This window comes from Xiphophorus hellerii, chromosome 2, assembly GCF_003331165.1.
Source record: "Xiphophorus hellerii strain 12219 chromosome 2, Xiphophorus_hellerii-4.1, whole genome shotgun sequence".
In the NCBI taxonomy this organism is placed as follows: Eukaryota; Metazoa; Chordata; class Actinopteri; order Cyprinodontiformes; family Poeciliidae; genus Xiphophorus; species Xiphophorus hellerii.
Genome location: NC_045673.1, coordinates 2552670 through 2566766, shown reverse-complemented (window position 1 = coordinate 2566766; position 14097 = coordinate 2552670). Strand labels below are relative to the sequence as shown.

Below are 14097 nucleotides of genomic sequence, written 5' to 3'. Positions count from 1 at the left end.
AAAATATATTAAAACAAAATTTAGTTAGTGAATTTTTATGCAGCAAATAAAAACAGGACACGATTCATATGCATATGGATGTATTTTAATAAAAATAATTCTGTCAAAATTAAACAGAATACAATATTTATCTTTAAACATGTTTCCAATACTTTTTTTTACAATTATCATTTTTCCTTTTTTTTATTGTTTTAAAGTTTTTAAAGTCATGCTAAGTAGATAATAACTCATTTCACAATGTTTTTTTCTTTTTTTAAATTTTTAAATTTTTTTACATTTTTTATATATTTAGGTAAAACTCAAAAGTCTCCCCCCAAGAAATAAAAACAAAATAAAATGAAGGTAGAAGTCATTTGTGCATCGCTCGACTGCATGGTCAGATCAGTTTGAGCATGGAGGGTAGGACAGAGGTCAGAGGTCAAACTGAGGAAGGCGAAGTGAACTTCATGCTTTGCTTTTAAATAAAAACAGGAACAGATGAGAGGCTGAAATCACATTTTTGTGTTTTATCACCTACTTGAACATTTAAGGAAGCCTAACATAACGGATTACTTTGGATCTTTGAAGTGAGGTTCTCTAATCTGGATTATTACTGCAGTAAATTCCAAAGATTTTCAAAATTTCAATGGATTAATTGATTTTTCGCTCAACTCCAGAGGAAAGCTAACAGTCTTTGGCTTCAGACTGATGTAAAATTATAGGATTATCACCCTCTGATATCCTCGTTTTTAAAGGCCAGAATCAAAATAACTGCACAGTAATGCTTTAGAAAGAGTTTAACTTTAATCCAGAGAAAAAGCCTGTTGATGCATATTTCACACACACCGAATATTGCATCTAAAAGACATATTTTGTCATTTTTATTGGAGAAATTTAGACTTTTTTCTGTTTGGTATTCCTTATGAAGCTATAATAGACATGGAGTTTGAAATAACTGAAAATAATTCCTAATTGATTTTATGTTCAACTGATTTTCTACTTGCAGCACAAATTTGTTGAAAATTAGCACAATTTTCGTCAGTGTTTTGGCACCTGTGACAGGAAGTGTTGGGTTGGGAATTTTCTTCACTTTCCAAAGCAATAATAAGATACCAAAAGGTCTGAGACAATGTAAACCACGGGTGTCCAAAGTGTGGCCCATGGGCCATTAGTGACACTTGAAATGATTTTGTTCGGTCCCTGACCACAAGTCAGGAATTGTGAAAATATGGCTGACAAAATACAAAACAATGGATGGATAATTGTCTGTTTTTCTTTTAGTAATGCAACTAAAAGAAAGTCTGAAGCTCTTTTTATGCTCTGGATCGTTAATTATATCAAGACTAAAATCACAAACTAATTTTTGGATCTTTCATTAATGAATTTTGTGGGTTGCCAGAAATTTAAAAAGTTGGGGTCAAAAGTTGGACACCACTAATGTAGAACCAACAATTTAATTCATTATAGAAGGTTACCACCCACTAATGTTGCATAATAAAGCTGAAATAATCTCCAAACACGGCGTCCAACTGCATTAACATGTTATTTTGCAAAATCTCAGATCGCTTTAAGTAAGGTACTGACTACTAAAATCTACTCTGTTCAACCCCACTTCTGAAGATCCAACTAAGCTCAAACTTGAGATGAATTTAAGCTCAAAAATAACTTAAATGAAGAATGTGCAGGTTAATCTGGATTATCTCTCTGCTTTGATTTATTCAAGATGGATAAAAAAATCACAATAAATACATTTTTGCATCTTTAATTGAATCAATTTTGTGGCACCCCAGTAGTTTAAATTTGCCAATTTTGTGACCCTGAGCAAAAAATGTCAATATTACAAATGTAAACAAAATAATTTATTAAATATAGAGGATTATCACCTGCTAATATAATAAACCTGCTGTATAATAAAGCTAAAATGAGGTACAACAAGGGTCTCTGTTTGCATCAACATTGTTATTTTATCAAATTCAGATTGATTAAGTAAGGTACTGACTGCTAATAGCTACTCCATTGAACGCCACTTCAGGAGATCCAAAAAAGCTCAAACTGGAGGTGAATTTAAACTCACAAACCAACATAATCTGGATTATCTCTCTGCTTTGTTGACTTTGAAACAGGAAGTGGAGGAAAATCTTGTTAGCGAACGCGCAGAGGAGGAAAACTTTCATCTTATTGCACAGAAATCGAGCCGAACTCTGGAACAAAAGGCTGGTGAAAGAAAGGCTGCGGTTTAATCATCACAAAGTGCACCTTAAAATTACAGGCTTCCCTGTTTGTCACATGATTTCACCTCTTTATTTGAAGCTCTAGCTGCGACTGCAGGAGCACACAGCGGGTCAGAGTGTGGAGGGGGGGGAAAGCGAAGCCTGCGGTAATGAAACTCGACTTTCCGACGTGCGCACACTGTGCTTGTTAGCCGGCCTTTGATACTGATTTTCTTTATGCTGATAATAGAGTAGGACTCGACCCCGAAGGCAGGTGTCGCAGGTGCAGCGGGGATCGGCGCCGCCACCTGCAACCACCTCTCTGATTGGCCGGCGCGGCGCTTGTTACAGTGAAATTAAGGCTGCGACACCTCTCTGCTCCCGGTTAGTGATCGCCGCCACAGAGGACCTTCAATTATGTTTTCTGAACACGGCTGATGTTCTTTTTCCTGTTTCTCTGGGAAAGTTTTCAGGAATATTACATTAACTTTAATCAGAAACAACAACCGGGGTTTAATGCTTTCTTATTTCTAACTTGTGGGGAATAATTTCTCCCGCTAACAAGGCGAATGGGAAAGTTTCACAGACTATTTTATTAAGCGTCAGAAGTTGAAAAATAACGGATTTATTTCTCAAAATAATAATACAATAGAGCAACTGCTGTGATTTTTTTGAAGAAGACTTAGAAATGTGCCAGGCTTTCCTTGAATCTTTGATTGTTATAACTTTTTGAAAAGAAAAAACAAATTTTTAAATATTAAAATGCCATTTTTCCCTCTGCAATGTTGTTTCATTTAACTAAATAATTTTCATTTTAAATGTAAAAACACCGCCGGTATGAGAACTCCAGGGAAAAAATCATTTTTAGTTCAAACGAGACAAAAACTGAGCGGTTTCACTGCAGTGACTGGATTAAAAAGAAGCAAGGAGGAGGAAGCATCACGCTGCGGGGTCTGGAAATGTTTGAATTATAATTAAAAGAATAATTTTTTATCAAAAAGAGGCTCTAAAAAAATCATGATGGCAAAAAAAAAATGTGATTGAGTTTTAATTTGCTTAAAAAGCATAATTTAGTTATTTAGGATGCATTTATTTCTTGTTTTTGATGATTTATTAACATTTTCCGAGATGATAATGCAACAAAGCAACTGCAGTGATTTTTAAAAACAGGATTTAAAACTTTAAATGTCCAAAAGACGATTTGGAAAGTAGCCAGACTTTCACTGAATCTTTCAATTTTATAAAAAAAATTTAAAAAAACTTTATGGAAAGAAAAATCAATTTCTTCCTCTGCTGGGCTGAGTTAGTATTGGTATTTTCCATAAATTAAAATCAAATAATTTACATTTTACCGCTTCTTAGTGCGATAAATGAGACAAAAGGAGGGGGAAGCATCATACTGTGGGGCCTGGAAATGTTTGGGTTATGATTAAAAGAAGAAATTTCATCAAAAAAGAGGCTTAAAAAAACACAACGGCAGAAAAAAACATATTTTTGAGGTTTGAGTTGCTAAAAAAGCTGAAATTAGCTGATTTATTTGTTAATTAAAGCCTGTATGAATAATTTCGACCCAATGTTAATTAAATCTTTTTACTTTGTTAAATTCATGTTTCTAAACATCATCGCTGTTTGCAGTAAAATCCATTTGAAATAAATCGCTAAAAGCTCATTTTTACGTTGCTCAGCATTTAAAGCTCGTCCGGTTTGGGTTGAATTATTTCTGGTTCTTATGGGTTCTGGTTCTGGTTCAGAAAGATCCGGGAGAACAGAAACAACAAAACCGACGACAGAAATTGAAGTCCAACCATTACAGCAAAAGAAAATAACAATAATAATAACAAAATAAAAAAGGGGGGAATATGACTAGTTTTTCCAGGATGAGCACAACAAACTGACAAAAATACTAAAAAAAAACAACTAAAAAAAAAAACGGCTAAATAAACTGAATAATAATAATAATATTTAAATAGTGTCACACATTTATTAAATCTGATAATACTAAATTAAATAGGAAGCCTCCTTCCCTTCTCTTCTCTGATCCAATCAGACGCATGCTCGCCTCTTCGTCGCCATGGCAACGACCAGCTGGACATCTCAGTGCTGCTCAGCAGTTACCTGACGACAGACAGATCCAGGTAAAGTACAGGTGAGGTCTGGAGCGGATCCAGGCTGGATTTTCATGTTTATATGTTGGTTTGTCTCCAGAGGTTCTGCTCACCTGACCGGGTCGGGGGGGCGGGGCTAGTGCAAAAAGTTGTCTATCCTGGCGAAGGAGCAGGAACCGGACCGGACCCGGGCCATGAGCTGGACGCACTCGGTGGCCTGGCCCAGCGCCAGCATCAGCGGCGGCTGCTTGGGGAGGTTCTGGGATTCTGGACGGGAAGTTTTGTTTATTAAACGTTTTCTGAGCTGCTACGGTCAGAAACTGAAAATAAGTTAATAAACAGCAGATTTTATTTATTCAATTAATATCTGCTTATTTGATACAATTATTACTTTTCCTTTTCAGCTTAAACATGTAACAGTTAAGTTTATTTTTACTATGCATTTTGATTTTGATGGATTTTGTTTTTAAGTTTTAATTTTTCTTTCAAATATTAAAATATTAGAGTACACACAAACAAAAAAATATTAGACTGCAAACATAATAGACTGAAAACTAAAATAAAAAACAGTGATGAAAATTTATTTTATTTAATCTTAATTTTTGTGTTTATATCTAAATAACTCAAAATATAACAGAATAATGAAAGTAATCATTATCATTGATAATATAATAAATAAAAGTGAATAACACAATTATTAATATTATCTTGACTATTACTAAGATTTTTATCATTACTATTATTTTATTAGAACAGTTATATTACAATAATAAAATAATAATTATAACAATATATATTATTATTATTGCTATAACATTAATAATAATAAATATTATGATGTTATCATTATATTAATAACATTAATAGTATTTCATATTAAATTACTATATGACTAAATAAGATACTTATTACTACTACTTAATATTATTCAGTAACAACAACAACAATAATAATAAAATAATAATAATAATAGTATTACAACTACTACCATCATTAGAGTAATTGTTATTCATAATTAAAATAAAAATAACAATAAATTCATAATATTTCTATAAAAAAACTAAACAAGCACTAACATTACTAATAATTAAAGTATTGGCTCATCTTATTTTCAATTAATTTAATTGAATACAATTTAAGAAAAATAATTTACAAAAGGTCTTTCTTTTTTTTTTTGTCCTAATTTTAACCAAGAAGATCTAATTAAAAGGCACAAGGATAAAAGTTATCTTTACACATTTTATTTAAAATGTTGAGAAAATAAATAAAAGTAAACTCAGAAAAATTTTATAAAAAAGAAAAATAAACATTCAGCTGCATCATAACTGGTGATAAAAATCAAACTGCTGAATTAAAATTGATTGTTTACCCAGAATGGCGCTGTTGAGAGCGGAGCAGAGCGACTCTCTCTGCGTGGGGTCCAACTGCTGGCCCACCGGGCAGTTCCAGGGGTCCGAGTACGCCAGCAGGCTGAATGCATCCTACACACACACACACACACACACACACGCACACCCACACACACACACACACACACACACAGAAAGAGAGGCGGATCGATCACAGCGGCTGAATTGGTCTGCAGGTGGCATCAAGCAGATTTATTCAGTTCCATTTCCTCATTAAACCAACGTTTGCCTCCTGTCTCCTGATTGGCTCCTTCAATTAGACCAGCAGCCAATCAGCTCTCATCGTGAAAGATTTTAAAGTGCAATATTTTTTTTCTTTTAGTTGCATTTCCAAACTGCACTTCTAGGAGGAAACAGTCATTTTTGTTTGTTTATCAGAAGTTTTATTTAATCAAAAAGACTAAAGAAAAGTTTTATTAGAATAACTTTATTTATTAATCTGGTGTCGTTTTTATTTATTGGTTGTTTTCTCTCCTTTCCTCTCCGTCGTCTGAACCTCAAAAAGTTTGCTTTCAGAGTACCATATCACTTTATAGCAACAGAAACAGCTCTTTAAGAAATAAAGAAAAATAAATCCTACACCATTCACATCTTTTATACAATTTGTTGACAGAATTTGATTAAATTATTCTTTTCACCATAAAAAATATAAAAAGCAATTTTAGTTCATGTTGCAGGATGTAATATGAATTTTTTAAAAATAGATGTTTTCATGTTTTACGTGATTTTATCGTTTTGTTTCAGGGTCAGCTGAGACCCCTAGTGGTGAAAACAGGTCATAACACCACGATGAGACTATTGGTTCACTTTGACTCCATTATTCCTGTATGACTGAGCAGTTTATTCTTTATTTAGCTCATTTCTGCAGGCTGCACAGTGGCGCAGTTGGTAGCACTGTTGCCTTGCAGCAAGAAGGTCCTGGGTTCGATTCCCGGCCGGGGTCTTTCTGCATGGAGTTTGCATGTTCTCCCTGTGCATGCGTGGGTTCTCTCCGGGTACTCCGGCTTCCTCCCACAGTCCAAAAACATGACTGTCAGGTCAATTGGTTTCTCTAAATTCTCCCTAGGTGTGAGTGTGTGTGTGCATGGTTGTTTGTCCTGTATGTCTCTGTGTTGCCCTGCGACAGACTGGCGACCTGTCCAGAGTGTACCCCGCCTCTCGCCCGGAACGTAGCTGGAGATAGGCACCAGCAACCCTCCCGACCCCATTAGGGACAAGGGTGAACAGAAAATGGATGGATGGATGGATAGCTCATTTCATTAATCAACTTGTTTAAAAACCTTCAAAATCACTTCTTTGAGTTCTCAAAAAACATGAGGGGGAAACACTTTTTAACATCTTGTAAAAGCTATTGTTTTACTGAGACAGCAGTTTGAGTCATTTGTATATTTAAGTATTTTATTTACACATGGTAACTGATTTCAAATTGTTTTTGTTGGCCAAAATTAGTGTGTGTTTAAATTCATTTACCTACAAATATATTTAAATACATTTACATTTATTTATCCATAGATACATTTACATGCAGACCTCTTAAATAAACCTATAATATGATTTTACAAATATTTATATATGTTTTTGTTTTATTCTAGCGAAAGGAAAAGTTAAAGGAAAGCTAAAAGGATGGGACAAGCTAAAAAATCTTTTGTTTTGAAGTTACATATTTGTTTGGCCAAATAAAATATTTAGAAAAGCAAAAAATATTGAATATCATTATTGGGGTATTTAAAAAATATATTGTGATATTATTTTTTTTGGCTGTATCACACTAAGAAGACATGTTCTATTTAACTACAGCCGTTTGTTTCATTTATGTATTTTTATTTACACTTGGTAACTGATTTATGTTTATTTATCCATTTTACCTTTTCTCTGACACACAAAACATATTCTGTTATTTTGTAAATATTTACATGTATTTTTTTTATCCTAGTGACTATTTGTGAAGTAAAAAAAAAAATAGACTAATTTTGAAATTACATATTGTCACTTTCCTAAAACATTTTGATGATTTAGGTAATAAAAAAAAACACATAAGAAAAAGCAGAAAATGTGGGATATGTTTGTGATATTTCTTGTCAGTAAAAAAGGTAAAGGTGAGTTTCTGCAGGTGGGTTACCTGTAACATCTTCTTGTGCGTGATGTTGGTGCCGTAGTCGTGGCACAGCTGTTCGCTGAGCGCCTGCAGCTCCCGTCCGAACTGGATCATCCTCTCTGTGGCCGCCTGGTTCCCCCCACACAGCTGCTTGCTGCTCCTGCGGCCCTCGTCTGCAGGCGACATGCAATGATTTCAGTAATCCATTCATTTATCAGTTGAATGATAAATGAATCATTCCGATGAATAATCAATCAATCAGATTTAAAACAACAAAAAAATAATCGGCATATTCTGCAGATTTTTCATTAGTTTTTTGTATTTTTAATAGATCCTAAAATAAAAAATAAAACCACAAAAGGCAAAATTGTTAGACTTTGCAAATATTACAGTGAAAACAAAACAAAACCAAAAAAACAATGACGACAAGTTTCTATCATTTTAACTTGGGTGTTTACGTTTGAATGATTTAACATATAACAGCAATATTAAGGGCTTAACTACTGATTTTTTTGTTTGTCTACTCCAGTCAATGATTAATCGATTACTAAATTAGTTGATAATTGTTTAAACCGTTCCAGCCTTGAAGCACTACATATGCCTGCTGCAGAAAACACCCAGGATGCCATGAGGAGGCGTGGTTTGACCTGTGACCCCATTGCAGATGCTGTTGTCGTCGGGCTGCAGGATCTCTTCGTGTCGGTACGTGCCGTTCATGATCCGCGCCGACGAGCCGTCCACCACGCCGTTGGTGTAATGCTCCGCCTCGATCTCCATCTCGCTGTCGCTGGCACAAACGCAAACAAATCCGGGGTTAAAACGACGAAATTGTTAAAGACGACAGGAATTAACTGGAAGATTGATTCCACTAAACCATTTAGAGGCTCTAAGACTCAGTCGAGTAACAAATAACCTGGTCATATTCATAAAGCAACGTTTAATTTTGAATGAATATCTATTAAAGGATATTTTTTAAGTCAAGTTTATTTGTGTAGAACAACTTCAGCGATTCAAAGTGTTTTCCATGACAAAAATATGAAACAACAAACAGCAAGAAACATACACTGCAAAAACGCAAAATCTGACCAAGTAATTTTCCTCTAGTTTCTAGTGCAAATCTCTTGGTAAACTTGAAATAAGACAAAACTAACTTAGAAGTAACTTTACAGCAAGAACCAGGAGCTTGTTTTGAGTCAATAATTCCTTAATATTGATGAAAATGTTCTAGTTCCACTGGTAGATTATTTCACTTAGAACATGGGAAAAATTGTTATAAGTGAAATAATCTGACAGAGGATCTAACAGTTTTTGCACAAAAGCAGCACAAATATTTGACACCGATTTTGTCTGAGTTGAATAATGTAGACCTTTCATGACCTCTGGAAATATTTACTAGTATCTTTAAAATCATAACAAACATTTTTGCTGCATAAATGTAGCACAAATATTTGACAACAATTTTGTTGGATTTGAAGAAGTTGAGACGTCAAACAGGTGTGCTCTCCAAAGGTTTTCGTTAGGAAAAGATTTTTTAAATATGAACAAAAATCAAAAATCTGACATCTAATGTCCACAGGTGTTTTAAACGTCTTGCTACCTGGTTTCCTGGTTGCTGTTGGCGCTGTGCGGCTGGCTCTTGGTGGAGTCGGAGGAGTTGGACTCGGAGTAGTTTATGGAGGAAGGGGAGGAGGAACTGGATGAGGAGGTGGAGGAGGAGGCGCTCGGGTATTTGATGCTGCTGCCGCCATGAACCTTCGCCTTGTTGGGCGGGGCGACACCGTTACTGCAGGTGGGGCTTTCCGCTCCTGTTGGGATGCAGAAACACACACCTGGTTCTCTCAGCGCCCTGTGAGTGTGTGTGTGAGTGTGTGTGTGTGTGTTTTTGTACCTCCACTGTGGACGTGCGTGCCGCTGGCGGCGTGCCGAGGGCTGAGGTTGGGGGAGCCGGGGTAACTGTCCTGGGATTTTGGGGAGCGAACCGTCAGGCAGCGAACCTCGCTGTCCGTCCCATTCACCATTTCCACAAACTGCCGACACCTGCAGGGCAGCGTGAACTGGGGTTACTGGTTGTACTGGGATTTTATAAATTGATTTTATTGATTAATCTAAGTTTTGGTTGATGAAGATATAATTTATGAAAAATCTGGGGGCTGGGGGGGTTTCACCAATGCACTCCTTGGGTTTCTATAGTTCAGAGTGATGTCAGCACACTCAGGGCAGCCATCTTGTTTTACTGCTTCTTTTATCTGGACTTTGAATTCAGTTCAACGCTACGATGGAATAATAGGAAAACTACTAATACTATGATTTTATTACAAGAATAGAGTCATAGTATAAGAGGTATACAGTCGTACGACAATAAAGTCAAAATAATACGAGAATAAAGCTTTAATCTTATACAAGGGATAATTGTGTTGCACACTCGAACAAAAGGGATGTCGAGACATGCGGTTGTTGTAAATTTTCTTTACTTTCTTTTTTTCTTGAAACACGAACAACAGTCATAGTCCAACGTGCGTCACACTCAGGCTGCTCTCTACTACTCGGCTTCTTCAACACAACACTTAGGACCCCAGGCTGCCCTACGCGCCTGTTCAAAAGTCCTGCTTTTCTAAACTCCTCACTCTCAGCCAGAATAGTTATCAACATATACATTAATGTACAGCTTCACCTGGACAATCAATCACAGTGCTTTTTAAATAACAAAACAAAGCAAAATATTCATAGGAACAAGAATGAACAAGAATGAAATCATTTTAATGGAAGGGGGGGTCCTTGATCTAAAGTCCCCAGCAACTGGTCCTCCACACTCTCCCCCTCAAAAATAAATGTCGTCCCGACATAGTGACATCTCTGGAGTAACTGAGGCTTCAGCTGGTATGGAGACAAGTTTGGAAGACAGTCTCTTGGCACACTGTTCTGTATGACACAGTTCTTAACATGGCATCTATCCCCCTCTTCATGTCATGTTGAAACAATAGATATTACTGGCCAGGTAATATCTGTATGGTTACTCTGCCATCTCTGCAGGTTGTGTATCGCAGACTGTAAAGTTTGACTTTAAGGTCCTGCCCCATAACCCTCTATTCAGACCCACTTATGCTACTATATGCTCAACATATATCAGTCTAAATCAACCCAATAGTGGTCCCAACTCCAGATGTGCACTAATCAGCTATTATTATACTTAAAGCTTCCGATTCTAATCCCCCTTGTCCTGCCTAGCTACCTAACTTGTGTACCATAACCTGAACATATAATGGAACAATGTAACCTAACCCCAATATCCACTGAACATTACTTGTGCCTAACCATAAGTGTTGGTTGGCCTAGCCTGCTGTATGTGAGTGTCCTGGGTGGATTTCGTTGTCTAGAAGGATACTGTCTTGAAACGGGTTCCCGCCCTCTCTCGTCTGCTTCATCAGATGACACCGCCTCGCCAGAATCTTGTTCTTCTGCTTCATCAGACGACACCGCCTCGCCAGAATCTTGTTCGTCTGCTTCATTAGATGGTGCTGCTTCCGCAGGATCTTGTCCATCTGCTGTATCAGATGATGAGTGCTCCTCTGTCGCCATTTCTTCCTCTCCGTCCACTTCTCCTTCCTGCTCCACCTCTGATCCTGCAGCCACTTGAGCATCCTCTGCATCCCTCCTCAGCTGACCTTCAACTTGTTCAGGTTGTACTCTTGGATGGGTGATGGACCTCCAGTTGTCTTCATCATCAGAACTGCTGTCACCATTCTTGTCAACACCATCTCCTTGCTTCCTTCTGTTTCTACTCTGCTGTTGCCTTTTCCTGTCCATCATGTTCTTCGCATCTTTCTCTGTTTCAGCAGTCAGAAAATCACAAGGCAATAGTAAGTTTCTATGCAAAACTCTGATCTTCCCTGTGCCTTTTTCAGGATGTACCGCATAAACAGGGCTGTCCTTGTGTTTCCTTTCAGTGACTATGTAGACCTTGTCCTCCCAGTACGACCTGAGTTTTCCTGGTCCTCCTCTCTCCTTGAAATTCCGCACTAAGACCCTAGATCCTGGCTGCAGTTCCACTCCATGAATTCTCCGATCATACTCTGTCTTTGCCCTGTTCCGCTCCTTATGTGCTGTCTCAGATGCCAACTTGTAAGCTTCTTGCATCCTTTTCCTCCACTTACTGGCATAATCACTATGGGAGGTGCTCTGATCAATTGGAGTTAATCCAAACATCATGTCCACTGGCAGCCGGGGACTCCTGCCATAAAGAAGGTAGTAAGGTGCATATCCGGTTGCTTCGCTGCGTGTACAATTATACGCATGCACTACTTTGGGCAGGGAGCTCTTCCAATCTGACTTTTCTTTTTCTGTCAGGTTTCTGAGCATTGAAAGAAGTGTTCGATTAAATCTTTCTGCTTGACCATTTCCAGCTGCATGGTAGGGAGTTGTACGGGAACCTTGGATGCCACAATACTTTTCCAGCTTAGAAAACAGCTTGTTTTCGAATTCTTTACCCTGATCGTGATGAAGTTTAGCTGGAAATCCAAACTTTAGGGCAAAGTCTCCGAAGATCTTTTCTGCAGCGGTTTTTGCTGATTTGTTCGTGCATGCATATGCTTGAGCAAAGCGTGTAAAATGGTCTATGACAACAAGGATGTATTCATATCCTCCTTTACAACGCTCCAAATGAAGGAAGTCAATGGAGACCATCTCGAATGGGTGAGTGGTAACAATATTGACCAGTGGTGCTCTTGTTATCCTGTTTGGATGCTTCCGCTTCAGGCAACTACAAACCTTTGTCACATGATGTTCCACATCCCTTTTCATATATGGCCAGTAAAATCGGTCACGGATTAAGTTCAATGTTCTTTCCACACCAAGGTGTCCCATTTCCTCATGCAGTTCTTTATATATTAGCTGGTGGAACACCTTGGGCAGCACAAGTTGAACTCGATTGGAGGACTTCCTAAAAAGAATGCCATCTTCATTGACACACAGTTTGTTTCTTTCTCTAGCGAACACAGAGATGCCGTCACGCCAATTTCTTTTGGCATGCTGGGGCCACTGTTTTCTCATCACAAACTCACGCACCTTTCCAATCATCAAATCCTCTTCCTGTGCTTTTCTGAGGTCCTCTGCTGATATTTTAGCCACTGATGGTGCTATGTGTTCATGTTCTTCATCATTGCAGACTGCCATTATGACTGCAGGACACAACCACGGCCCTTGATCATGGGATGTTAGCTGGACTGATTGTGTGACAGATGAAATTACCTTTGGCTCCATCTCCTGGACGCATGTCCGCATGTACTCCTCCATGTCCAGGGGCATCCTAGACAGCCCGTCTGCATCCCCATTAACTTTCCCCGGTCGATACTTGATGGAGAAGTTAAAGTCTGCTAATTCGGCTATCCAGCGGTGTGTGGTGGCGTTTAGCTTGGCTGATGTTAAAACATAGGTTAAAGGGTTATTATCTGTATAAACGACAAAAGATGGTGCATAATAAAGGTACTCTCTGAATCGTTCACAGATTGCCCACTTCATTGCTAAGAACTCTAACTTCCCAGAATGGAGGTGGTAATTCTTTTCTGGGGAAGTTAATGTTCTTGACCCATAACCTATGACCACAAGTTTGCCTTGTTGTCTCTGGTACAATACTGCACCGAGGCCTTCTTGTGAAGCATCACAGTGCAATACAAATGGTTTCTCAAAGTCAGGGTAACCTAACAGAGGAGGAGACACCAAATACTCCAACAGCTGGCAGAGAACCTCCTTATGATGTTCTGTCCATACGATTGGATGGCTTGAGGGAAGCTGGTCTGAGCTTTTGTGTTTCCCCTTGTTTGTTTTTAACCCTCCTCCTTTCACTACCTTTCCAGGTTTCTTTTCTGTGGACAGCAGCCTGTACAGGGGTTGAGCAGTGCGTGAGAAGTTGGGAATATATGGACGATAGTATGTTAGAAAGCCCAACATTTTCCTCAAATCACCCACTGTTTTTGGTACGCGGTCTTTGAGTGCTTGTACTGGTGCGATCTCAGCAGGATCCATGCAGTAGCCATCCTTGGATACAATCTTTCCCAGAAACTTCACCTTGTCTTTGAAGATTTCACATTTTCTTGGCGTTAGTTTCACTCCATGAGTCTGATAACGACGCAGCACCTCTCTCATGTCGCGTAGGTGATTCTCAAATGACTGGCTGTGGACTAGGTTGTCATCCAAATATGGCTGCGATGTTTCATCCCTAATGCCTGCGAGGCACTCCTCCATACTGCGCTGGAACTCTGCTGGAGCCGAGGACAGGCCAAAGGGAATCCTGATCCACTCATATA

The 14097-nt window shown here is 38.1% G+C and overlaps 1 protein-coding gene across 1 annotated transcript in view; it reads right to left on the bottom strand.

The window, feature by feature from the left end:
* Window positions 1-255: 255 nt before the first annotated feature.
* The window catches only part of ranbp10 (RAN binding protein 10), a 33832-nt gene continuing 19990 nt past the window's right edge, over window positions 256-14097 (bottom strand). Inside the window, exons 9-15 of the mRNA XM_032580410.1 lie at window positions 9687-9835; window positions 9396-9603; window positions 8446-8585; window positions 7823-7971; window positions 5664-5775; window positions 4408-4561; window positions 256-4304 (exon numbers count right to left, since the gene is read on the bottom strand). Coding sequence (XP_032436301.1) covers window positions 4431-4561; window positions 5664-5775; window positions 7823-7971; window positions 8446-8585; window positions 9396-9603; window positions 9687-9835 — 889 coding nt within the window. The 3' untranslated portion in view covers window positions 256-4304; window positions 4408-4430. The remainder of the gene's footprint in view (window positions 4305-4407; window positions 4562-5663; window positions 5776-7822; window positions 7972-8445; window positions 8586-9395; window positions 9604-9686; window positions 9836-14097) is intronic.